The sequence below is a fragment of the Astyanax mexicanus genome, unplaced genomic scaffold (genome assembly GCF_023375975.1).
Source record: "Astyanax mexicanus isolate ESR-SI-001 unplaced genomic scaffold, AstMex3_surface scaffold_31, whole genome shotgun sequence".
NCBI lineage: Eukaryota > Metazoa > Chordata > Actinopteri > Characiformes > Acestrorhamphidae > Astyanax > Astyanax mexicanus.
This window is the reverse complement of record NW_026040041.1, coordinates 282,768-307,298: the sequence shown is the minus strand read 5'-3', so window position 1 is coordinate 307,298 and position 24,531 is coordinate 282,768. Positions and strand designations below refer to the sequence as shown.

General features: G+C 40.2%; 1 protein-coding gene and 1 long non-coding RNA gene across 3 annotated transcripts; one reads left to right on the top strand and one right to left on the bottom strand.

Moving 5' to 3' along the window:
* Nucleotides 1–1,118: 1,118 nt before the first annotated feature.
* On the bottom strand, nucleotides 1,119–1,761 carry LOC111194903 (uncharacterized). Its single transcript, XR_002651351.2, has 2 exons — nucleotides 1,618–1,761; nucleotides 1,119–1,247 (listed from the first exon to the last, which is right to left on the bottom strand). It is a non-coding gene; the product is annotated as an uncharacterized LOC111194903 (long non-coding RNA).
* A 10,733-nt stretch (nucleotides 1,762–12,494) lies between these two features.
* Nucleotides 12,495–22,802, top strand: LOC107197390 (uncharacterized). 2 transcript variants are annotated; one of them, XM_049472960.1, is made up of 7 exons: nucleotides 12,495–12,539; nucleotides 13,239–13,478; nucleotides 15,249–15,395; nucleotides 15,502–15,639; nucleotides 21,738–21,889; nucleotides 22,066–22,169; nucleotides 22,566–22,802. In XM_049472960.1, the coding sequence occupies exons 2-7, from the start codon at nucleotides 13,343–13,345 to the stop codon at nucleotides 22,789–22,791; spliced, it is 903 nt and encodes a 300-aa protein (XP_049328917.1). In that variant the 5' UTR covers nucleotides 12,495–12,539; nucleotides 13,239–13,342; the 3' UTR covers nucleotides 22,792–22,802. The 2 variants fall into 2 exon arrangements, with proteins under 2 accessions (XP_049328917.1, XP_049328916.1); XM_049472959.1 differs by lacking the exon at nucleotides 12,495–12,539 and adding an exon at nucleotides 12,935–13,005.
* Nucleotides 22,803–24,531: the final 1,729 nt, after the last annotated feature.

Here is a 24,531-nt window from a genome sequence, read left to right as displayed (position 1 = left end):
AGAACTTGATATTTGAATGTCTCTGTTAAGTGGCCGTGGGCACCCATGAGACTGTCTAACCCCATTTTTAGCAGGGCGAAATCTGATTCTTTTCCACTACTGAAGGTGGGCAAAGATGGCTTGGGTATTCCATAGGAAGTTGCAATCAGCAAATCCATCAAGCTAGTGTTTGGTGCTGATGTTGACCCTTGGTTTAGATGGGATGTGCTCAGCCTTGGTTGGGTATAAGATGGTTGAGGAGCAGGATGATGCAGATTGGGTCCTATATCCGGGTTGTTTTGCATCACAGGGTGTGACTGGGCTTGACCGATCATGTTTAAACCGGCTACGTCTCTGTGAGGATTGCTCACTTGATCTGGGGTCTTGTAGCATCTAGGAGGCTGTACAGGATGAGAAGGAGGCTGGCTAGGAACTGAGAACCCCTGGGGCACACTAGGAAGCAGTGTAGATGCAAAGGGTGGAGCCCATGGTGACTGCATATTGAGATCATAGGTTTCATTAGGCTGCATCGTAGCATAGATTTGAGCCACTTGATGGGCTCTAGCTGGACTTCCAGCTCTAGCTGGACTGCTCTTTCTTTCCTGCTCTCTGAGTAATTCTTCTCTCTGATCGAGGGCTTTATGTGCTTGATCGTCTAATAGTTGACACTGTTGCTCAGCTATGTGCTGTTCTTCTACTTGACGCTTTAACTTAGTCAACTCCAAACGTTTAATACGTTCTTCCAGCTCTGCAGCTTGTACATCAGTTAATGCTGCTGCTGTAGAGTGACCAGAAATGGAATTCACACTGACCTGTGACCTTTGTCTGCTGCATTGGGATCCAGACAAGGACTTGTGTGATGGAGATTTGCTGGATAGCGGAGGTGGCACTGATACTGGTTTTGGATGGTACTCAACCTCATAATCGTTGAGGTGGGCTGGAGGACGTCTCTCTCGCTGGATACATGGATGCACAGAAGGTTCCTCTGTGACTTCGTGGTCTTTATCCATACTTGCTTCTAAGGTTTCTACCGATCCGGCTCGAAGGACCATGAAATAGAGTATGGTACTCAGGGGGTGCTGGCTTGGTAGTTCTTAGAAGCAGGAGGCTCCGGTAAGAGAGCAGGGCTCAGAGAGATGTTCATTCAACAGATCTTTAATAGCCAATTTAGTGTTGAGTACACAGCACTGGGACATCAGCTCGGTACAAGATAGTGTTGTGATCAGAGGTGTGTGTCTGTGGAGCGTAAGTGTATGGTATATGTGTGGCTGTGAACAGAGAAGAGAAAATAAATTACAATGTGTATAATGTGTCTGCCTAACACATAAACAGCAGCTGAGACTCACATCTCTCATACTGATTAAATTTAGTGCAAACTAATCACACAAAGCAGTTACTCTACCAATAAACACACATTAATAGCTTAACTAAGTGCTTAAGTATTTAAACACCACAAATATCGACATAGAATTAACATACATACAATATCACTGAATTCAGCTCCTACAGTTCACTCGGCTAATTACTCGTGTTCACTACTGGCATTTAGCATATAGAGAAATGGATAAAATATAGCGTAAATATATGAACTAATTACCAAATATGACTCATTAGAGAGATATTTACCAAGAAACTTACTTTGGTCAAATTGACGCACACAAATGGTGAATTTAAAGAGTATTTGCCACCAAACACACAGTGCAGCTGCTTCCAGCTCGGTAGACTGCACGAGGGAACTACAGGAGCTCGCAAGGGACAAAACACAAACTAACACTTAGAAAATAACAATTAACTGTGGGGCTTTGGCGCCATCTAGTGGGCGTCTATGAACTACACCTCTGAAATATAATCAATAAGACTTTCCTACAGAAAGTATTTGCTTTTTGAAACAGGTTACATCACACATCCATAAATTAATGTAGAAAAGGTTAACATACAGGGAAATATCAGAATAATATGACAGTGTCCTGGAATTTTAAATAATATTTTTCTTTCTTTTTTTTATGCCTAATTCTGTATAATATGTGTGTTTTTGTGTATATTAGATGTATTTTTGTGTATATTAAGTGTGTTTTTGTGTATATTAAGTGTGTTTTTGTGTATATTAAGTGTGTTTTTGTGTATATTAAGTGTGTTTTGTGTATATTAGATGTATTTTTGTGTATATTAGGTGTGTTTTTGTGTATATTAAGTGTGTTTTTGTGTATATTAAGTGTGTTTTTGTGTATATTAGATGTATGTTTGTGTATATTAGGTGTGTTTTTGTGTATATGAAGTGTATTTTTGTGTATATTAAGTGTGTTATTGTGTATATTAAGTGTATGTTTGTGTATATTAAGTGTGTTTTTGTGTATATTAAGTGTGTTTTTGTGTATATGAAGTGTATGTTTGTGTATATTAAGTGTGTTTTTGTGTATATTAAGTGTGTTTTTGTGTATATTAGCTGTGAACACCAAATCACGACCCCCCCCCCCCCCCTCTCTATTTCTGGGAAACAGAAACTTGGCATCCACTCAGCAATAATGAAAGTATTTGCTTTTTGAAACAGGTTACATCACACATCCATAAATTAATGTAGAAAAGGTTAACATACAGGGAAATATCAGAATAATATGACAGTGTCCTGGAATTTTAAATAATATTTTTCTTTCTTTTTTTATGCCTAATTCTGTATAATATGTGTGTTTTTGTGTATATTAGATGTATTTTTGTGTATATTAAGTGTGTTTTTGTGTATATTAGATGTATTTTTGTGTATATTAAGTGTGTTTTGTGTATATAAGATGTATTTTTGTGTATATTAAGTGTGTTTTTGTGTATATTAAGTGTGTTTTTGTGTATATTAGGTGTGTTTTTGTGTATATTAAGTGTGTTATTGTGTATATTAAGTGTATGTTTGTGTATATTAAGTGTGTTTTTGTGTATATTAAGTGTGTTTTTGTGTATATTAATTGTATTTTTGTATATATTAAGTGTGTTTTTGTGTATATTAAGTGTGTTTTTCTGTATATTAAGTGTATGTTTGTGTATATTAAGTGTGTTTTTGTGTATATTAAGTGTGTTTTTGTGTATATTAAGTGTGTTATTGTGTATATTAAGTGTATGTTTGTGTATATTAAGTGTGTTTTTGTGTATATTAAGTGTGTTTTTGTGTATATTAATTGTATTTTTGTGTATATTAAGTGTGTTTTTGTGTATATGAAGTGTATGTTTGTGTATATTAAGTGTGTTTTTGTGTATATTAAGTGTGTTTTTGTGTATATTAGCTGTGAACACCAAATCACGACCCCCCCCCCCCCCCCCTCTCTATTTCTGGGAAACAGAAACTTGGCATCCACTCAGCAATAATGAAAGTATTTGCTTTTTGAAACAGGTTACATCACACATCCATAAATTAATGTAGAAAAGGTTAACATACAGGGAAATATCAGAATAATATGACAGTGTCCTGGAATTTTAAATAATATTTTTCTTTCTTTTTTTATGCCTAATTCTGTATAATATGTGTGTTTTTGTGTATATTAGATGTATTTTTGTGTATATTAAGTGTGTTTTTGTGTATATTAAGTGTGTTTTTGTGTATATTAAGTGTGTTATTGTGTATATTAGATGTATTTTTGTGTATATTAAGTGTGTTTTTGTGTATATTAGATGTATTTTTGTGTATATTAAGTGTGTTTTTGTGTATATAAGATGTATTTTTGTGTATATTAAGTGTGTTTTTGTGTATATTAAGTGTGTTTTTGTGTATATTAAGTGTGTTATTGTGTATATTAAGTGTATGTTTGTGTATATTAAGTGTGTTTTTGTGTATATTAAGTGTGTTATTGTGTATATTAAGTGTATGTTTGTGTATATTAAGTGTGTTTTTGTGTATATTAAGTGTGTTTTTGTGTATATTAAGTGTGTTATTGTGTATATTAAGTGTATGTTTGTGTATATTAAGTGTGTTTTTGTGTATATTAAGTGTGTTTTTGTGTATATTAATTGTATTTTTGTATATATTAAGTGTGTTTTTGTGTATATTAAGTGTGTTATTGTGTATATTAAGTGTATGTTTGTGTATATTAAGTGTGTTTTTGTGTATATTAAGTGTGTTTTTGTGTATATTAATTGTATTTTTGTATATATTAAGTGTGTTTTTGTGTATATTAGGTGTGTTTTTGTGTATATTAAGTGTGTTATTGTGTATATTAAGTGTATGTTTGTGTATATTAAGTGTGTTTTTGTGTATATTAAGTGTGTTTTTGTGTATATTAATTGTATTTTTGTATATATTAAGTGTGTTTTTGTGTATATTAAGTGTGTTTTTCTGTATATTAAGTGTGTTTTTGTGTATATGAAGTGTATTTTTGTGTATATTAAGTGTGTTTTTGTGTATATGAAGTGTGTTTTTGTGTATATTAAGTGTGTTTTTGTGTATATTAAGTGTGTTTTTGTGTATATTAAGTGTGTTTTTCTGTATATTAAGTGTGTTTTTGTGTATATTAAGTGTATTTTTGTGTATATTAAGTGTGTTTTTGTGTATATTAAGTGTGTTTTTCTGTATATTAAGTGTGTTTTTGTGTATATTTAGTGTGTTTTTGTGTATATTAAGTGTGTTTTTGTGTATATTAAGTGTATGTTTGTGTATATTAAGTGTGTTTTTGTGTATATTAAGTGTATTTTTGTGTATATTAAGTGTGTTTTTGTGTATATTAAGTGTGTTTTTGTGTATATTAGATGTTTTTTGTGTATATTAAGTGTGTTTTTGTGTATATTAAGTGTGTTTTTGTGTATATTAAGTGTGTTTTTGTGTATATTAGATGTTTTTTGTGTATATTAAGTGTGTTTTTGTGTATATTAAGTGTGTTTTTCTGTATATTAAGTGTGTTTTTGTGTATATTTAGTGTGTTTTTGTGTATATTAAGTGTGTTATTGTGTATATTAAGTGTATGTTTGTGTATATTAAGTGTATTTTTGTGTATATTAAGTGTGTTTTTGTGTATATGAAGTGTATGTTTGTGTATATTAAGTGTGTTTTTGTGTATATTAAGTGTGTTTTTCTGTATATTAAGTGTGTTTTTCTGTATATTAAGTGTGTTTTTGTGTATATGAAGTGTATGTTTGTGTATATTAAGTGTGTTTTTGTGTATATTAAGTGTGTTTTTGTGTATATTAGCTGTGAACACCAAATCACGACCCCCCCCCCCCCCTCTCTATTTCTGGGAAACAGAAACTTGGCATCCACTCAGCAATAATGAAAGTATTTGCTTTTTGAAACAGGTTACATCACACATCCATAAATTAATGTAGAAAAGGTTAACATACAGGGAAATATCAGAATAATATGACAGTGTCCTGGAATTTTAAATAATATTTTTCTTTCTTTATTTTATGCCTAATTCTGTATAATATGTTTTTGTGTATATTAGATGTATTTTTGTGTATATTAAGTGTGTTTTGTGTATATTAGATGTATTTTTGTGTATATTAAATGTGTTTTTGTGTATATTAAGTGTGTTTTTGTGTATATTAGATGTTTTTTGTGTATATTAAGTGTATTTTTGTGTATATTAAGTGTGTTTTTGTGTATACTAAGTGTATTTTTGTGTATATTAAATGTGTTTTTGTGTATATTAAGTGTGTTTTTGTGTATATTAGATGTTTTTTGTGTATATTAAGTGTATTTTTGTGTATATTAAGTGTGTTTTTGTGTATACTAAGTGTATTTTTGTGTATATTAAGTGTGTTTTTGTGTATATTAAGTGTGTTTTTGTGTATATTAGATGCATTTTTGTGTATATTAGGTGTGTTTTTGTGTATATTAGATGTATTTTTGTGTATATTAGGTGTGTTTTTGTGTATATTAAGTGTGTTTTTCTGTGTATATTAGATGTTTTTTTGTGTATATTAAGTGTGTTTTTATGTATATTAAGTGTATTTTTGTGTATATTAAATGTGTGTTTTTGTGTATATTAGATTTTTTTGTGTATATTAGATGTATTTTTGTGTATATTAGCTGTGTTTTTGTGTATATTAAATGTGTGTTTTTGTGTATATTAAGTGTGTTTTTGTGTATATTAGATGTTTTTTTGTGTATATTAGATGTATTTTTGTGTATATTAGCTGTGTTTTTGTGTATATTAAATGTGTGTTTTTGTGTATATTAAGTGTGTTTTTGTGTATATTAGATGTTTTTTTGTGTATATTAGATGTATTTTTGTGTATATTAGATGTGTTTTTGTGAATATTAAGTGTGTTTTTGTGTATGTTAGATGTATTTTTGTGTATATTAAATGTGTGTTTTTGTGTATATTAGATGTTTTTTGTGTATATTAGATGTATTTTTGTGTATATTAGATGTGTTTTTGTCAGGGCCAGACAGGAATGAGACTGGTGCAGATACAATAAAATAACTTTTATTAAAGTTATAGAGTAGACAGGGGTAGTCAACGGAAACAGGGTCAGAACCAAAAATGCACAGTGTAGAGAAACCATACCATAACCGGAGGACAGTCCAGAGTTCATACACGGAAAGGCAGTATCACAGGGTAGGCAAAAATCCAAAGTACAATAAACAGTCCAGGTCATACACGGTAATCCAACACAAGGGAGCAGGCAAAAATCAAAGTCGGTGGAAAACAAAAACAAGATCATACACGGAGAATAGCAAGGGCAAGAGAAACGCTTTGTATTGTAGGATTACCAAACAGATACTCGGCGAGGTGTGAGCGTGAGCATGGTCCTTAAATACTCTGAGTAATCAGTACTCGGGGCTTCCTGGTGGCGTCATGTGACGTGTCATGTGATCGGGAGTGTGTGTTGTGTCATGGAGTGGTGCGTTCTGGGTATTGTAGTTGTTACTGTGAGAATCGCAGATAGAGCTGGATGTGGGAGAAACAGACGTGTTTTCAGCACCAGACATGACAGTACCCTCCCCCTGAGGGCCCGGAGCGGAGGCAGAACGGGGCCGACCCCGGCGACGACCACCCGGCGGACAGGGAGTACCGGCGGGAGGTGCAGGTGTCGGAGCGGAGGTGCCAGACAGACGGGGCTCACCAGAGCGAGAAACCCGACGAGTTGGAGCAGAGGAGGTCGGAGGACGCTTGGGACGTCCATGGGACCTAGGAGCAGGCTTACCAGGAAAACGAGCATGAAACTCCACGAGCAAGGCAGGGTCCAGCACGTCTTTGGCAGCCACCCAACAACGCTCCTCCGGACCATACCCCTCCCAATCGATAAGGTATTGGAGTACACCCCCACATCTGCGTGAATCCAGCACCTCCCGGACAGCATACGTGGACGACCCCTCCCCCTCCACAGCCGCGGGTGGAACATCAGCTGGTGCAGCGTCAGCGAGCGGACCCGGGACCATAGGCTTGAGGAGAGATACATGAAAAGAATTATTAATACAATACTGAGGGGGTAACTCCACCTTGTAAGTAACTTCATTAATTCGTGACAAAATCTTAAGAGGACCAATAAACTTAGGCAGGAGTTTCCTACAACTACCCTCAAACCTAAAGTCCCGGGTGGAAAGCCACACCCGATCTCCTGGTTGGTAGTCTGGGCTGTCACCACGGTGCCTGTCAGCACGCTCCTTGTACACACGCAGTACCTCAGAGACTTTACGATGCGTGTCCTCCCACACCTGCTCACTGCGCTTCATCCATTCATCCACAGCCGGCACATCAGTGGACACCGCTGTCCAAGGAGCTAGAGGAGGCTGAAAACCCAGAACACACTGAAAGGGGGTGAGGCCAGAGGTAGTGTTGACTAGTGAGTTTTGTGCTATTTCAGCCCAAATGAGGTATTGTGACCAATCAGTGGGATGTTTGAAGCAGTATGTACGGAGGAATTTCCCGAGTTCCTGATTAACCCTCTCACACTGACCATTACATGTAGGGTGGAACCCAGACGTGAGACTGACATGTACACCTAGATGTTCAAAAAATGCCTTCCACACACGAGAGGTAAATTGAGGACCACGGTCAGACAGAATATCTTCGGGGATACCAAAGTGTCTAAATACATGCATATAAATAGCCTGAGCAGTTTGGAAGGCAGTAGGCAGAGCTGGGAATGGAATAAATTTAACCCCTCTAGAGAAACGATCAACAACAGTGAGAACTGTAGTATAACCCTCAGATACAGGCAGATCAGTAACAAAATCAACAGCAATATGCGACCAAGGTCCCTCAGGTACAGGGAGAGGAAGTAGCTTACCGGCTGGAAGGGTTTTAGGCATTTTACATTGCGCACAGACAGAGCAGGAGGTAACGAACGAGTGAACATCAGCACGCATAGAAGCCCACCAGTAACGGGCAGAGAGTAACTGTAACGTGCGTGTGACACCAGGATGACCGGAGGTTAAAGCGGAATGAGCCCAGGTGATGAGCCTGTCTCGAAACTGGACAGGTACGAACGTTTTACCCTGAGGACAATCCTCAGAATTGGGTTGATTAGCGTTTACACAGTAAACGGATGAACGGACCCCTCCAGCCAGTGACGCCATTCTTCTAGAGCTAATTTCACAGCAAGAAGTTCCCTATCCCCTATCCCATAGTTACGCTCCGCAGGGGAAAGCTTGCGTGAGAAGAAGGCTACAGGAAACAATTTGGGTGGCGACCCACTACGCTGAGAGAGAACCGCGCCAACACCCGATTCGGAAGCGTCCACTTCCACTACGAAGGGAAACTCGGGATTAGGGTACCTAAGTACAGGGGCTGAAGTAAACGCAGCTTTCAGCTCACAGAAAGCGCGATCCGCTTCGGTTGACCACTTCAGGATTTTAGCAGCCCCCTTAGTGAGGGCAGTAAGGGGCGCAGCAATGGAGCTAAAGTTACGGATGAACCGCCTATAAAAATTAGCGAAGCCAAGGAATCGCTGGAGTTCTTTAATGGTCTGGGGCACAGGCCAATTAGTAACGGCAGTTACTTTCTCATCATCCATAAGGACACCGGAGGAACTGATAACGTAGCCGAGAAATGTGACCCTTTGAGTGTGGAACTCACATTTCTCGGCTTTGGCAAATAGGCTATGTTCTCTCAGGCGTTGGAGAACTTGGCGGACATGCTGTATGTGTGTGGGGAGATCTGGGGAATAGATAAGGATGTCGTCTATAAAAAGAAAAACAGAGTGATTAATTAGATCGCGAAATATGTCATTCATAAACGACTGGAATATGGCTGGGGCGTTAGCGAGACCGTAGCTCATGACCAGGTATTCATAGTGGCCGTTGGTGGTGGAAAACGCTGTTTTCCATTCGTCACCTTCCCTGATGCGAATGAGGTTATAAGCACTACGGAGATCGAGTTTGGTGAAGTACACGGCATTACGTAACTGTTCTAGAGCTGCTGGGATTAACGGGAGCGGGTAAGCAAACTTCTTGGTAATGTCGTTTAAGCCTCTGTAATCTATGCAGGGTCTCAAACCCCCATCCTTCTTCTTCACGAAGAAGAAACCGGAGCCAACAGGGGATTTGGATGGGCGAATGAAACCCTGCGCAAGAGCTTCACTAACATACTCCTCCATAGCCTTCTCCTCATCACGAGAGAGTGGGTAAACACGAGCTTTGGGCAGAACAGAACCTTCTATTAAATCAATAGAGCAATCATAGGGGCGATGCGGAGGTAACTGGGTAGCTTTAGCTTTACTAAAAACATCAGAAAAATCATAGTACTCGGAGGGAATAGCAGGGGTATCTACAGAATTAGGGCTTTCAACAGAGGTAGATTGCAGAGAGAGTGAATTTAAAGATAAACAGTTCTCACGACAGAAAGGAGACCAGGCAGTGATGTCTCCCAGGCTCCATGAAATGACGGGGTCGTGTGTCTTTAGCCATGGTGCTCCCAAAACCAGTGGATGTTCTGTGCGTGGGAGCACATAGAGAGAGAGCTGTTCCACATGTAGAGCGCTGGCTTGAAGGGTGAGAGGAAGAGTCTGCAGGGTCACAGGTTTGGAGCGTACAGTCTTTCCATCGATGGCATGGATTGAGATCGACTCCTCCACCAGGTCCAGGCTGATAAAGTTCCCCTCCGACCCAGAATCTACAAGCGCTGAGACACAAAACACATCCGTTGGAGTGGTAATAATAACAGGCAACACGAAACATTTTTCTTTAAGTTCAGAAACAGGGGTACATACCACGTTAGCGCGTGGAGTACTCTCCACGCGCTGTCCCAGAGCAGACGCTTGAGCAGAATTGGGCCGGAGTTCACAGTTAGCCCTCAGATGACCTGGACCACCACAATAGAGGCACAGGTGAAGGCGAATGCGACGCTGCCTCTCAGTGACGGATAGTCTGGATCGTGTGATGTCCATAGGCTCAGGGATGGGTGCAGGCACAGATTCCGGAACTGGATTCCCGGACTGGAGTAGTGCAGGGCGAACCACAGGAGTGTGGCTAACAGCTTTGGGCTTACGGGAAAGGAGCTGATCCAGACGGATAGACAGAGCGATCAGCTGATCCAGGGTGAGTGAGTCGTCTTTGCATGCAAGTTCTCTTTGAATCTCGGGGTTAAGTCCGTGTCGAAACATGGAGATGAGAGCAGGGTCGTTCCAACCGCTGCTAGGAGCTAACGTACGGAACTCCAGAGCAAAGGCTGCCACAGATAGTTTACCTTGCTTCAAGGTAATCAGAAGCTCTCCACTAGATTGCCCATAGCGTGTATGATCAAAAACGCTGCGAAAAATAGACAAAAAAGCGTTGTAGCTGGATTCAGAAATGTTCTCCCAAATAGCTGTAGCCCAGTCCAAAGCCTTGCCAGACAGTCGAGAAACTATAAACCCGATTTTAGCTTTATCAGAAGCAGGAGGTGAGTTGCTGAAAAACACGGAGCACTGGAGCAGAAATCCATTACACTTCTCAGTGTTACCGTCATAGACTTCGGGTTTACACACAGCGAAAAAGGGAGTAGTGGTTTTGTTAGGGCTGGCTACAGGACAAACCACTGGGCTAGGGTTCTGGGTGGACAAACCCCGGAGATGACTCATAATCTCGGCTAGCTGCTGCTGTTGGTTAACCTGGTGGCGTGCTAGCTCATCAACAGCTTGAGTCACAACAGCGAGCGTTTGCTGGTGCTGACCTAAAAGCCGACCCTGGTTAGCCAAACCAGACTTAATAGACTCTGTATCCGCAGTCTCTGTCATCACGGCCGAGTATCTTGTCAGGGCCAGACAGGAATGAGACTGGTGCAGATACAATAAAATAACTTTTATTAAAGTTATAGAGTAGACAGGGGTAGTCAACAGAAACAGGGTCAGTACCAAAAATGCACAGTGTAGAGAAACCATACCATAACCGGAGGACAGTCCAGAGTTCATACACGGATAGGCAGTATCACAGGGTAGGCAAAAATCCAAAGTACAATAAACAGTCCAGGTCATACACGGTAATCCAACACAAGGGAACAGGCAAAAATCAAAGTCGGTAGAAAACAAAACAAGATCATACACGGAGAATAGCAAGGGCAAGAGAAACGCTTTGTATTGTAGGATTTACCAAACAGATACTCGGCGAGGTGTGAGCGTGAGCATGGTCCTTAAATACTCTGAGTAATCAGTACTCGGGGCTTCCTGGTGGCGTCATGTGATCGGGAGTGTGTGTTGTGTCATGGAGTGGTGCGTTCTGGGTATTGTAGTTGTTACTGTGAGAATCGCAGATAGAGCTGGATGTGGGAGAAACAGACGTGTTTTCAGCAACAGACATGACAGTTTTTGTGTATATTAGGTGTGTTTTGTGTATATTAGATGTTTTTTTGTGTATATTAGATGTATTTTTGAATATATTAAATGTGTGTTTTTGTGTATATTAGATGTATTTTTGTGTATATTAGTTGTGTTTTTGTGTATGTTAAGTGTGTTTTCATGTATATTAAGTGTATTTTTGTATATATTAGATGTTTTTTTGCACATATTAGATGTATTTATGTGTATATTAGATGTATTTTTGTGTATATTAGGTGTATTTTGTGTATATTAGGTGTGTTTTTGTGTATACTAAGTGTGTTTTTGTATATATTAAGTGTGTTTTTGCATATATTAGGTGTATTTTTGTGTATATTAAATGTGTGTTTTTGATTATATTAATTGTATTTTTGTGTATATTAAATGTGTATTTTTGTGTATATTAAGTGTGTTTTTGTGTATAATAATTGTATTTTTGTATATATTAAGTGTGTTTTTGTGTATATTAGATGTATTTTTGTGTATATTAGGTGTGTTTTGTGTATATTAGGTGTGTTTTTGTGTATACTAAGTGTGTTTTTGTATATATTAAGTGCGTTTTTGCATATATTAGGTGTATTTTTGTGTATATTAAATGTGTGTTTTTGATTATATTAATTGTATTTTTGTGTATATTAAATGTGTATTTTTGTGTATATTAAGTGTGTTTTTGTGTATAATAATTGTATTTTTGTATATATTAAGTGTGTTTTTGTGTATATTAGGTGTATTTTTGTGTATATTAAGTGTGTTTTTGTGTATATTAAGTGTGTTTTCATGTATATTAAGTGTATTTTTGTATATAGTAAGTGTATCTTTGTATATATTAAGTGTGTTTTTGTGTATATTAGGTGTATTTTTGTGTATATTAAATGTGTGTTTTTGTGTATATTAAGTGTGTTTTTGTGTATATTAATTGTATTTTTGTATATATTACGTGTGTTTTTGTGTATATTAGGTGTATTTTTGTGTATATTAAATGTGTGTTTTTGTGTATATTAAGTGTTTTCATGTATATTAAGTGTATTTTTGTATATATTAAGTGTGTCTTTGTGTATATTAAGTGTGTTTTCATGTATATTAAGTGTATTTTTGTATATATTAAGTGTGTTTTTGTGTATATTAAGTGTGTTTTTGTGTATATTAAATGTATTTTTGTATATATTAAGTGTGTTTTTGTGTATATTAGGTGTATTTTTGTGTATATTAAATGTGTGTTTTTGTGTATATTAAGTGTGTTTTCATGTATATTGAGTGTATTTTTGTATATATTAAGTGTGTCTTTGTGTATATTAAGTGTGTTTTTGTGTATATTAGGTGTATTTTTGTATATATTAAGTGTGTTTTTGTGTATATTAAGTGTGTTTTTGTGTATATTAATTGTATTTTTGTATATATTAAGTGTGTTTTTGTGTATATTAGGTGTATTTTTGTGTATATTAAATGTGTGTTTTTGTGTATATTAAGTGTGTTTTCATGTATATTAAGTGTATTTTTGTATATATTAAGTGTGTCTTTGTGTATACTAAGTGTGTTTTTGTGTATATTAGGTGTATTTTTGTGTATATTAAATGTGTGTTTTTGTGTATATTAATTGTGTTTTTGTATACAGTTGTGATCTAGGAGAGACTGGACTGTAACTGTGAGATCAGAGATGGCAGATCAGAAAATATATTACTTACTGAAAGACCACAAACTGGAAAAATACTACAGTAAAATCCTGGAAAAGGGAGTGAAAAATGAACAAGGCTTCTTGGACAACATCACTGAGGAGAACATGGAAGAAATGGGTATGATTATTAAATATACCAGAGAAATGATGCATTTAGTGTGCTCTGTGTATAATTCTGATATAAAGCTCTTATTAAATATGAAGTAATCAGGATTTACACACTTCAGAAAAATAGTGATTTGGACACATTTTTCTCTAAAGGTGTGTTTCTAAACAGAAACATGCAATTATGTTGTAACCAGTAAAATGTTAAAAAAGAAGAACGTTTTCAATTTTAGGTCCTTTAGCCCTGATGCATTAGTGTTTTCTCAGTTAGCTTCATGAAGAAGATCCTGGATCAGTTCCAGAGGTGCTGAGCTCTCACTGCTGCTTTCCCTTCATACTGAACTACATCAGCTGGATTTATATTGGGATTAGAATGTAGAGCACTAACACTGTTTATAACATGCACAATCACATGCATTATCACATGCACTATCACCCGTACTATCGCATGCATTATCACCCGCACTATGACATGCATTATCACCGGCGCTGTCACATGCACTACCCGCACTGTCACATGCACTATCACCCGTACTATCTTATGCATTATCACATGCACTATCACCCGTACTATCACATGCATTATCACCTGCACTGTCACATGCACTATCACCCGTACTATTGCATGCATTATCACCGGCGCTGTCACATGCATTATCACCGGCGCTGTCACATGCACTACCCGCACTGTCACATGCATTATCACCCGCACTATCACCCGTACTATCACATGCATTATCACCTGCACTGTCACATGCACTATCACCCGTACTATCACATGCATTATCACCCGTACTATCACATGCACTATCACCCGTACTATCACATGCATTATCACCTGTACTGTCACATGCATTATCACCCGCACTGTCACATGCATCATCACCCGTACTATCACATGCATTATCACCTGCACTGTCACATGCACTATCACCCGTACTATCACATGCATTATCACCCGTACTATCACATGCATTATCACCCGTACTATCACATGCATTATCACCCGTACTGTCACATGCATCATCAAACGCTCTATCACATGCACTATCACCCGCACTGTCACGTGCATTATCACCCGTGCTATTACATGCATTATCACCCGTATTATCACATGCACTATCACCCACACTATCACCCGTGCTATCACATGCACGATCACCCGTACTATCACATGCACTATCACCCATACTATCACATGCATTGTCATGTGTACTATCACATATAATTTCACATGTTCTATTTCTATTACATTATCTATTACAGGCACTACTACATCCACTATCACAGATACAGTCATATGTACTGTATCATGCACTGTCGCATGAACAATCACGTGTACAATCATGTGTTCTATTGCATGCACTGTCACATGTTCTATGACATGTGCTATTACATGTAACACCGCATGCACTATTACCTGTTCTATTACATGTACTAGTACTATCACATGCACTATTACATGTGCTAACCTAAACAAGTAAGTTTTCAGTCTAGACTTAAAGATTGAGATTGTGTCTGAGTCCTGAACATATTCGGGGAGATTATTCCAGAGTTGAAGTGCTTTATAGGAGAAAGCTGTTCTAATCCTCTCAGTATACATCTACAATATATACATTATAAAAGTAAAGAAAAAAAAATTAAGAAAAGAGGTGTGTCCAAACCTTTGGTATTGTAAACTCTGTTTTGAAGTTTGTTGTTCCCTCTTAGCTTTTTCATTGTCAAGAAAAGGAACTAGTACAAATTTAGGGGAATAAATATCTTTTTTGTTTTCCTCTTTAAGGCCTCAGTCAGGTGGATAAAAAACAGTTTTCTAAACTCAAAGAATTCATCAGAAGACTGGGCATCGCGAGTAAAGAGAAAAGAAATCAGCAGGCGTTTAAAGTTTTCTACACAACCCCACGCTCTCAGGCATACAAAGAACTGACTGGTAAATATAAACATTCCTCTAAACTCATGACTATCAAAATACTTCTGCTGCATTACGTTAAAATATATCAGTATAACTGAATTAAAAGTGTGTTGTTGATGAACAGGAATGGACTCGGAGCAGAACACTGTGGAGGATCTGATGCTGAGGATTTGTCACGAGGAGAGAGATGGGCGTGGCATGGGCGTGTGTTTATTCACTGGTGAAGGAATGCCGCTGACAGACGACCCTTTCTTCAACACCTGTGAGTTATCATTAAGTAATCATTATCCTGAGATAAATACAAACTAAGAGTATTTAACAATCATGTAACACTCACAATGGTGTTCAATTCAATTTTATTTATAAATTTGTCACAATGCAGCTTGAGAAAAACAGGTCTCATATGAGCAGCAACACAATGTCATGTTCTCGTCCTGTTTTTGGTTCCCTCTAGTCTGTCCCTGTGTTTATTTGCCTTCCTCTGCTCATGCCCTTTGTTTATCCCTTGTCTCCACCCCTTGTTTGGTCTCAGGGTTTTTCCCAATTCTTCACCTTGTTTGTGTGTGTAAATAGTCCTCCTTGTTCCTCTGTTATTTGTCTGTGGTTGTATGCGTTGGTGTCAGTCAGGTTTTGTGTTTTCTTTATTTATACTCTTCCTTGTTCTCTGTGTTTCCTTTGTCTCATATTGCTTCAGTTTATGTTTATTGTTGTTTATTCCTTGTTTGTTTTTCTGTATTGTTTTTACTAAATAATTTTGCATTTGCATCCGTCTCCGCGTCTTCTCCTTCTCAGTGCTCATTCTGCTGGACCTCTCAGCCGCCTTCGACACAGTCAACCACGACTTCCTTCTAACTATACTCTCAAACATGGGGATCTCAGACAATGTGCTGTCATGGTTCAGATCATACCTCACTGGGCGCTCGTTCAAGGTGTCGTGGCAAGGACAGCTGTCCTCAACCCACTCCCTATCCACTGGGGTTCCTCAGGGTTCGGTACTGGGACCCCTTCTCTTCTCCATATACACCACCTCTCTTGGTCAGGTTATCCGCTCACATGGCTTTTCCTACCATTGCTTTGCTGATGACACCCAGCTATACCTGTCATTCTCACCTGAAGATCACTCAATCTCTGCACGGATTTCGCAGTGTCTCTCAGACATATCCTCTTGGATGAAGGAGCATCACCTTCAATTAAATCTCTCAAAGACTGAACTTCTGGTCATACCAGCAAAACCATCTTTTCAACACAACTTCTCTATAAGCATCGACTCTCTCTCTCTCTCTCGCAGACAAAGGTTGCTAGGAACCTGGGTGTTCTGGTTGATGACCAGCTCTCCTTCACGCACCATGTGGCCTCAGTTGCTCGATCCTGCCGCTTTGTGCTTTATAACATCAGAAAAATTAGACCGTTTCTGATGCAACAGGCCACCCAACTCCTGGTACAAGCAGTCGTCATCAAATTCAAAAACTTGCATCAAATTCAAAACTCTTACAATTGCCTACAAGGTGATGACACAACAGGCTCCTTCCTACCTGCACTCACTCCTGAAGCCTTACGCTACCTCCCGGCCGCTGCGCTCCTCCAATGAACGTCGCCTCGCTTTACCAAACAAACATTCACACAAAGAACAATCCAGACTGTTCTCATACAGAGTTCCCCAATGGAGGAACAAACTACCTTCCACTACCAGATCAGGAGAATCTCTCACTATCTTTAATAAACTCCTGAAGACAGAGCTCTTCAAAGAGCACTTACTCTCCTAACACCTCTAACTAACTACCTTCCACTACCAGATCAGGAGAATCTCTCACTATCTTTAATAAACTCCTGAAGACAGAGCTCTTCAAAGAGCACTTACTCTCCTAACACCTCTAACTAACTACCTTCCACTACCAGATCAGGAGAATCTCTCACTATCTTTAATAAACTCCTGAAGACAGAGCTCTTCAAAGAGCTCTTACTCTCCTAACACCTCTAACTAACTACCTTCTACCAGATCAGGAGAATCTCTCACTATCTTTAATAAACTCCTGAAGACAGAGCTCTTCAAAGAGCACTTACTCTCCTAACACCTCTAACTAACTACCTTCCACTACCAGATCAGGAGAATCTCTCACTATCTTTAATAAACTCCTGAAGACAGAGCTCTTCAAAGAGCACCTACTCTCCTAACACCTCTAACTAACTACCTTCTACTACCAGATCAGGAGAATCTCTCACTATCTTTAATAAACTCCTGAAGACAGAGCTCTTCAAAGAGCACTTACTCTCCTAACACCTCTAACTAACTACCTTCTACTACCAGATCAGGAGAATCTCTCACTATCTTTAATAAACTCCTGAAGAGTCAAGAGTCAAGTCAAGAGGCTTTTATTGTCATTACATCTGAGTACAGGTACAAAGTGTGATGAAATTACGTTCCTCCGGAACCATGGTGCAACATAGAACAACAAGCAATAGACAACATAAAGTGCAGGAGTGACGACAGTGCAACATAAAATAAAAAATTATAACACTAAATAACAATAAATACAATAAATACAAAGGACGAGACAATTTAAAGACAGGACAGTGCAGTACCGATACGGTATAATAAGTGTATAGTGGGGATAAGGTGCAGAGATGTGTGACATACTGTAACATATAGAACATATATAATCACAGCAGTTACTGAGGTAGAGTTTATAGTTTTTAAGAGTGCAGGAAATAAAGTCATGTCAGCCTCTGTGTGCTGACTGGGTGTGTGTTGGGTGAAGTTCAGTTCTTGTGAGTGTAAAGGGGGGGGGGTGTACAGTTTAGTTTTGTGTGAGTGTGTTGGGTGAGTGGTGGGTGGGGTGGGGTTCAGTTCTGTCTCTGTGCGTTGAGAAGTCTGACTGCCTGGTGGATGAAGCTGTTGCAGAGTCTAGTAGTGGAGGCTCGGATGCTCCTGTATCTTCTGCCGGACGGCATCAGAGCGAAGAGTCCGTGTGAGGGATGGGTGGGGTCGTCCACAATGCTGGTGGCTTTGCGGATGCAGCGTGTGGTGTAGATCTCGGCGTGGATTTTCTTTGCGTAGGTGCGCTTTGCCTCTCTGATCCCCCGGGAGAGCTTGGCTCTAGCTGTTCGGAGGCCAGCCCTGTCCCCTGACTTAAAGGCCTTGTCTCGGGATCTCAGCAGCACACGCACCTCTGCAGTCATCCACGGCTTCTGGTTGGGGCGGGTTGTGATGGTTTTGGAGACAGTAACATCCTCAATGCACTTGCTGATGTAGCCAGTCACTGAGTCTGTGTACTCCTCCAGGTTGATGGAGTCATCAGAAGTAGCAGCTTCTCTGAACATGTCCCAGTCAGTGTGCTCAAAACAGTCCTGAAGAGCAGAGATGGCTCCTGGAGGCCAGGTTGTAACTTGCTTCTTCTCTGATTTGGCACGTCTGATGAGCTGTCTGTATGCTGGGATGAGCATGACAGTGATATGATCAGAGTAGCCGTAGTGGGGGCGGGGCTCTGCTCTGTACGAACCGGGAATGTTAGTATACACACAATCGAGCAGGTTAGCTCCACGGGTTGGAAAATCCACATGTTGGTGAAAGCTGGGCAGCAGAGCCTTCAGATTACTGTGATTGAAATCACCAGCAACAATAAACAGTCCTTCGGGGTGTGAGTTCTGGAGTTTGGAGATAACAGTGTACAGTTCTTGCAGAGCGTTAGCATTAGCACCGTTAGCATTAGCATTAGCACTGGGTGCTACATACACTGCTATTATGTAGACGCTGCTAAGCTCTCTGGGCAGGTAGAATGGCCTGGCTCTGACTACAGCAAACTCCACCAGCGGCGAGCAGTAGCTGGAGATCAGCGCAGCGTTGTTACACCATGCTGTGTTGATGTAAACACACACCCCACCTCCACGTACTTTGCCCAAGAGGCCGGCGTCGCGGTCCGCGCGGTAGCATAGCATGCCGCTCACCTCAATCGCGGAGTCCGGGATGGAGTTCGTTAACCACGTCTCCGTGAAAATGAACACACAGCAGTCTCTGAACTCGCGCTGGGATGTCCGCTGGAGCCGGAGATAGTCAATCTTGTTCGGCAGGGAGCAAATGTTGGAGAGATGGAACCGCTGGCCGGCTGGAGTTAGCCATTAGCTTAGCGCGGACTCCGGCTCTCTTACCGCACTTTCCGCACTCTCTTAACGCCGCGGATCTTAGCAGGCCTAGCGCGCGTAGCTCCGCTCGTAGACCGTCTGTAAGTACAGATTTTTGTTGATTTTGCAGGTCTAGCAGGGTCTGTCGGTCGTAAGTTGTTCCCATAGCGAACTTTTGCATGATTGCGAGTTCAGATCGGATTATTTACACAGAAAAACAAACAAAAGCACCGTGTTTTGCTTCCGGAGTGGCCGCTGCGACTGCTCGCGCCGCCGACAGGAAGTGGAACTGAGCTCTTCAAAAGAGCACTTACTCTCCTAACACCTCTAACTAACTACCTTCTACTACCAGATCAGGAGAATCTCTCACTATCTTTAATAAACTCCTGACTTAACTTCTATTACTTTTGTACTTGACTATTGTAAGTCGCTTTGGACAAAAGCGTCTGACAAATGTAATGTAATGTAATTCTTTTGCTGCACAATCCCTGACAGAACCACAGACTAAACCATTGATGCAGTGAGTAATCCCTGGGTCAGTTCCAGGTTGGTGATCCAGTGGATTCCTTTTTCCTCCGACGTGCTGGTGGGTGCGTCTCTCCAGAGACCTCCACCAACCGCCCATTCCATCTCCAGCTACACCCTCCAGCCCTGTGCTGGCGGCCGTGGCTCCAAGTACTCGATTCCCAGTGATCAAGATTACTGCGTCAGCGGATCCTCCCACATCTATGAATCCCGGTGGCTCAGCGGTTCCCGCGTCTATGATTCCCGGTGGCTCGGCGGTTCCCGCATCTCTGAATCCCGGTGGTTTAGGGGCTCCCACATCTATGAACCCCGGCGGCTCAGCAGTTCCCGCGTCTATGAATCCTGCCGGCTCAATGGTGCCCGCGTCTATGAATCCTGGTGGTTCAGGGGCTCCCGCGTCTCTGAATCCTGGTGGCTCAGCGGTTCCCGCGTCTATGAATCCTGGCGGCTCGGCAGTTCCCACGTCTATGAATCCCGGAGGCTCAGTGGTTCCCACGTCTATGAATTCCGGTGGCTCAGCGGTTCCCGCGTCTATGAATCCTGCCGGCTTAGTGGTTCCCGCATCTATGAATCCCAATGGCTCAGCAGTTCCCGCGTCTCTGAATCCTGGTGGCTCAGCGGTTCCCACGTCTCTGAATCCTGTCAGCTCAGCGGTTTCCGCATCTATGAATCCCGGCGGTTCAGCGGTTCCCGCTCAGGGGCTCCTGCGTCTAGGAATCCCAGTGGCTCAGGGGCTCTCATTTCTATGAATCCCAGTGGCTCAGGGCTTCCCACGTCTCTGAATCCCAGTGGCTCAGGTTCTCCTGCATCTATGAATTCTGGCGGCTAGGCGGTTCCCGCGTCTATGAATCCCGGTGGCTCAGGGGCTCCCGCGTCTATGAACCCCAGTCACTCAGCGGTTGAATCCCGGTGGTTCATGGGCTCCCACGTCTATGAATCCCAGTGGCTCAGGGATTCTTGCGTCTCTGAATCCCGCTGGCTCAGGAGTTCCCGTGTCTATGAATCCTGGCGGCTCGGCAGTTCCCACGTCTATGAATCCCGGAGGCTCAGTGGTTCCCACGTCTATGAATTCCGGTGGCTCAGCGGTTCCCGCGTCTATGAATCCTGGCGGCTTAGTGGTTCCCGCAGTCATGATCTCGTCCTGTTTTGGTTCCCTCTTGTCTGTCACTGTATTTATTTACGTTCCTTTGTTCGTGCCCTGTGTTCATCCCTTGTGTCCGCCCTTTTGCTCATCTGTTTGTTTGTGTCTATTGCGTCTCACCTCGTGGCGCGTTGTGGTGTGCATGTGTGAATAGTTTTTTGTCGTTTAATAAAATAAAATGAGACAAGTTCCAGTTTAGCCCTGGTTGTGTTGTTCCGCTGCTGAATCTTCTCTGCAACCACCCTGTCCTTTTCTACCTGTGGCTAGAAACCCAGCTGTAAAAGCTGTGCTTGTTGGTTTTAATTTGTTTTTTTGCTCAGGTAAAACAACTTTACTCTTTGTATGTCTTGTATGTTTCCTTTATTGTTCAGCATTTTCCTGTACTGCCTTTCAGTCTGTTTTCTTTTCCCTTCCCTTCTTCGAGCACATGACCCTGTGTTATTGTCTTGTCTCTGCCTTAGCCCTGCCCTGTTGTCTGTTTTCCCACTGTCTTGTTTGTAACCCTGCCCCCTCATTACCGGTCCCAGGTGTTCCTCACCCTCATCATGTATATATCGTGTATTTAAAATTCCTTTCAGGGTCACTGAAGAATAGGCACATTGAGAGTGGAAGCAAACTGTACGCTATATTCACACCAAAGGAAAATCTGAGAGAGTCTCCTCACTGCCAGACCCAAAAGGACGTCAGCAACGAAGGACCCAACACCATCCGCTGCCACATTATGCTCAAGGTGTTGCAGAGTATTTACAGTTTGTGTATAAATCATAAGTATTGGTTTAAATCCTAAAAATGCATTTCATCATTAATACTGGTGCTCCTTCAATAATTTTAAAGTGTGCTGTTTGAATATGCCCTATTTCTTTTTTCGAGTCACACTTTCTTACAACACTTTCTTGCTTTAATTAGGGAAACTATGACATCAATGTGGACCTGGAGCAAAATACCCTGACTGTCCTGAGAACAAGACTTTCAGCGGAAAGTGGAATACCGGCGCATGTGTTATACCTGAAGTAATTAGATTTTATATAAGTAATTATGAAACAGTACATTATAGATGTTATTATTCTACATTAAAGTAGATTTTTCATGTATAAACCACTGGCTGACTCGGAGGGGAGGGGGGGGTTGGGGTGGGGGGGCGGTGGAGGGGCAGGGGGGACAACTCCCCCTGTGCCTCCATACCCTAAAGGGTCCTCTAGAAATTGGTAAAATCAAAGAAACTTATCAATTTCAAGTGCTTCTTATTTTTTTTATTCCAGGGCTGTTTATTTTACAGCAGGGGTCGGAAATTAAATATTTTCTAAGCCTTTTTGATTTTTTGTGACTGAGTCAGCTGCTGGTGTAAACAAAGGGTAAGAGAAAGCCACGCTACTCTAAGTTTTAAACTGTTATTATTGTTCCTACAGGGATGTGAATAACAGTAATTACAGTAAGACTCTGAGCAATCTCGGGATCAGTGAAGATGATCCGGTGCATTTCACCTTGTCCTCTTTTCATAATTCTGTAACGGCGTTTCCTGAGATCTTCCACAATGACCTTAAACCTTCAGTTCCACAGACACAAAAGGGACTCAGCATCTTCTTCTCAACACTGCGATCCATTGTAAGTTTCTATATACATACAGTCATATGAAAAAGTTTGGGCACCCCTATTAATCTTAATCATTTTTAGTTGTAAATATTTGGGTGTTTGCAACAGTCATTTCAGTTTTATATATCTAATAACTGATGGACACAGTAATATTTCAGGATTGAAATGAGGTTTATTGTACTAACAGAACAACAATACAGCGCACTTTGCACAAGGAGAAGCTGTATGGGAGAGTGATGCGAAAGAAGCCATTTCTGCAAACACGCCACAAACAGAGTCACCTGAGGTATGCAAAAGCAAAAGCACACTTCAAGCAAAAGCACGCCTCAGGTGACTCTGTTTGTGGCGTGCTTGCAGAAATGGCTTCTTTCGCATCACTCTCCCATACAGCTTCTCCTTGTGTAAAGTGCGCTGTATTGTTGAGCGATGCACAGTGACACCATCTGCAGCAAGATGATGCTGCAGCTCTTTGGAGGTGGTCTGTGGATTGTCCTTGACTGTTCTCACCATTCTTCTTCTCTGCCTTTCTGATATTTTTCTTGGCCTGCCACTTCTGGGCTTAACAAGAACTGTCCCTGTGCTCTTCCATTTCCTTACTATGTTCCTCACAGTGGAAACTGACAGGTTAAATCTCTGAGACAACTTTTTGTATCCTTCCCCTGAACAACTATGTTGAACAATCTTTGTTTTTAGATAATTTGGGAGTTGTTTTGATGAGCCCATGATGCCACTCTTCAGAGGAGATTCAAATAGGAGAACAACTTGCAATTGGCCACCTTAAATACCTTTTCTCATGATTGGATACACCTGGCTATGAAGTTCAAAGCTCAATGAGGTTACCAAACCAATTTTGTGCTTCAGTAAGTCAGTAAAAATCAAATCAATAAAATGATAAGGGTTCCCATACATTTGCACCGGTCAAATTTTGGTTTAATGCATATTGCACATTTTCTGTTAGTACAATAAACCTCATTTCAATCCTGAAATATTACTGTGTCCATCAGTTATTAGAAATATCAAACTGAAATGGCTGTTCAAACACCCAAATATTTACAACTAAAAATGATTCAGATTAATAGGGGTGCACAAACTTTTTCATATGACTGTATATACTTTCAACTTCAAACAATACTTTTTAAGCTCTACATCAATATAAAAAGGAGCTTGCTTCGTATTATTTACTGTACTTGTACTTTTGTACATTTTGTCTCCTTACAACCACAAACTAAAATGTATTTTATTTGAGATTTGAAGTGACAAACATAAAATAGCACATAATTGTGAAGTGGAACAAAATTGATATATGATACAACATTTTTAGCAAATAAAAATCAGAAAAGTGTGACGTGAAAAAGTATTCAACCCCCTTTACTCTGACACCCTTAAATAAAGTCCAGTGCAGTTAACTGCCTTCAGAAATCTTAACTTAATGAGTTAATAATAAAAAGTAAAAAAAATAATAGATTAAAAAGGAACTTACCAGACAGATCAGAGATAAAGTCGTGGAGAAGAAGTTTAAAGCAGGGTTAGATTATAAATTCATCAGCTATGATCATTCCAAGCAGCTCTGTTCCATCAATCCATCATCCAAAAATGAGGGAAAAAAATATTCTAAAACTGTTTCTACAAACCTACCAAGACATGAACCAACCATCCACCCAAACTGACAGATCCAGGAAGGAGAGCACTGATCAGAGAAGCAGCCGAGACCCATGATCACTCTGGAGGAGCTGCAGAGATCCACAGCTCAGTTAAGTGGATCAGGAGAATCTGTCCACAGAA

Excerpts from the sequence above, each read along its gene's own strand:
- LOC107197390 (XM_049472960.1), top strand. The coding sequence starts at position 13,343 with ATGGCAGATCAGAAAATATATTACTTACTGAAAGACCACAAACTGGAA. Across the intron at positions 15,640-21,737 it reads CGACCCTTTCTTCAACACCT|GGTCACTGAAGAATAGGCAC; the intron begins GTGAGTTATCAT and ends AATTCCTTTCAG. Across the intron at positions 22,170-22,565 it reads GCGCATGTGTTATACCTGAA|GGATGTGAATAACAGTAATT; the intron begins GTAATTAGATTT and ends TTGTTCCTACAG.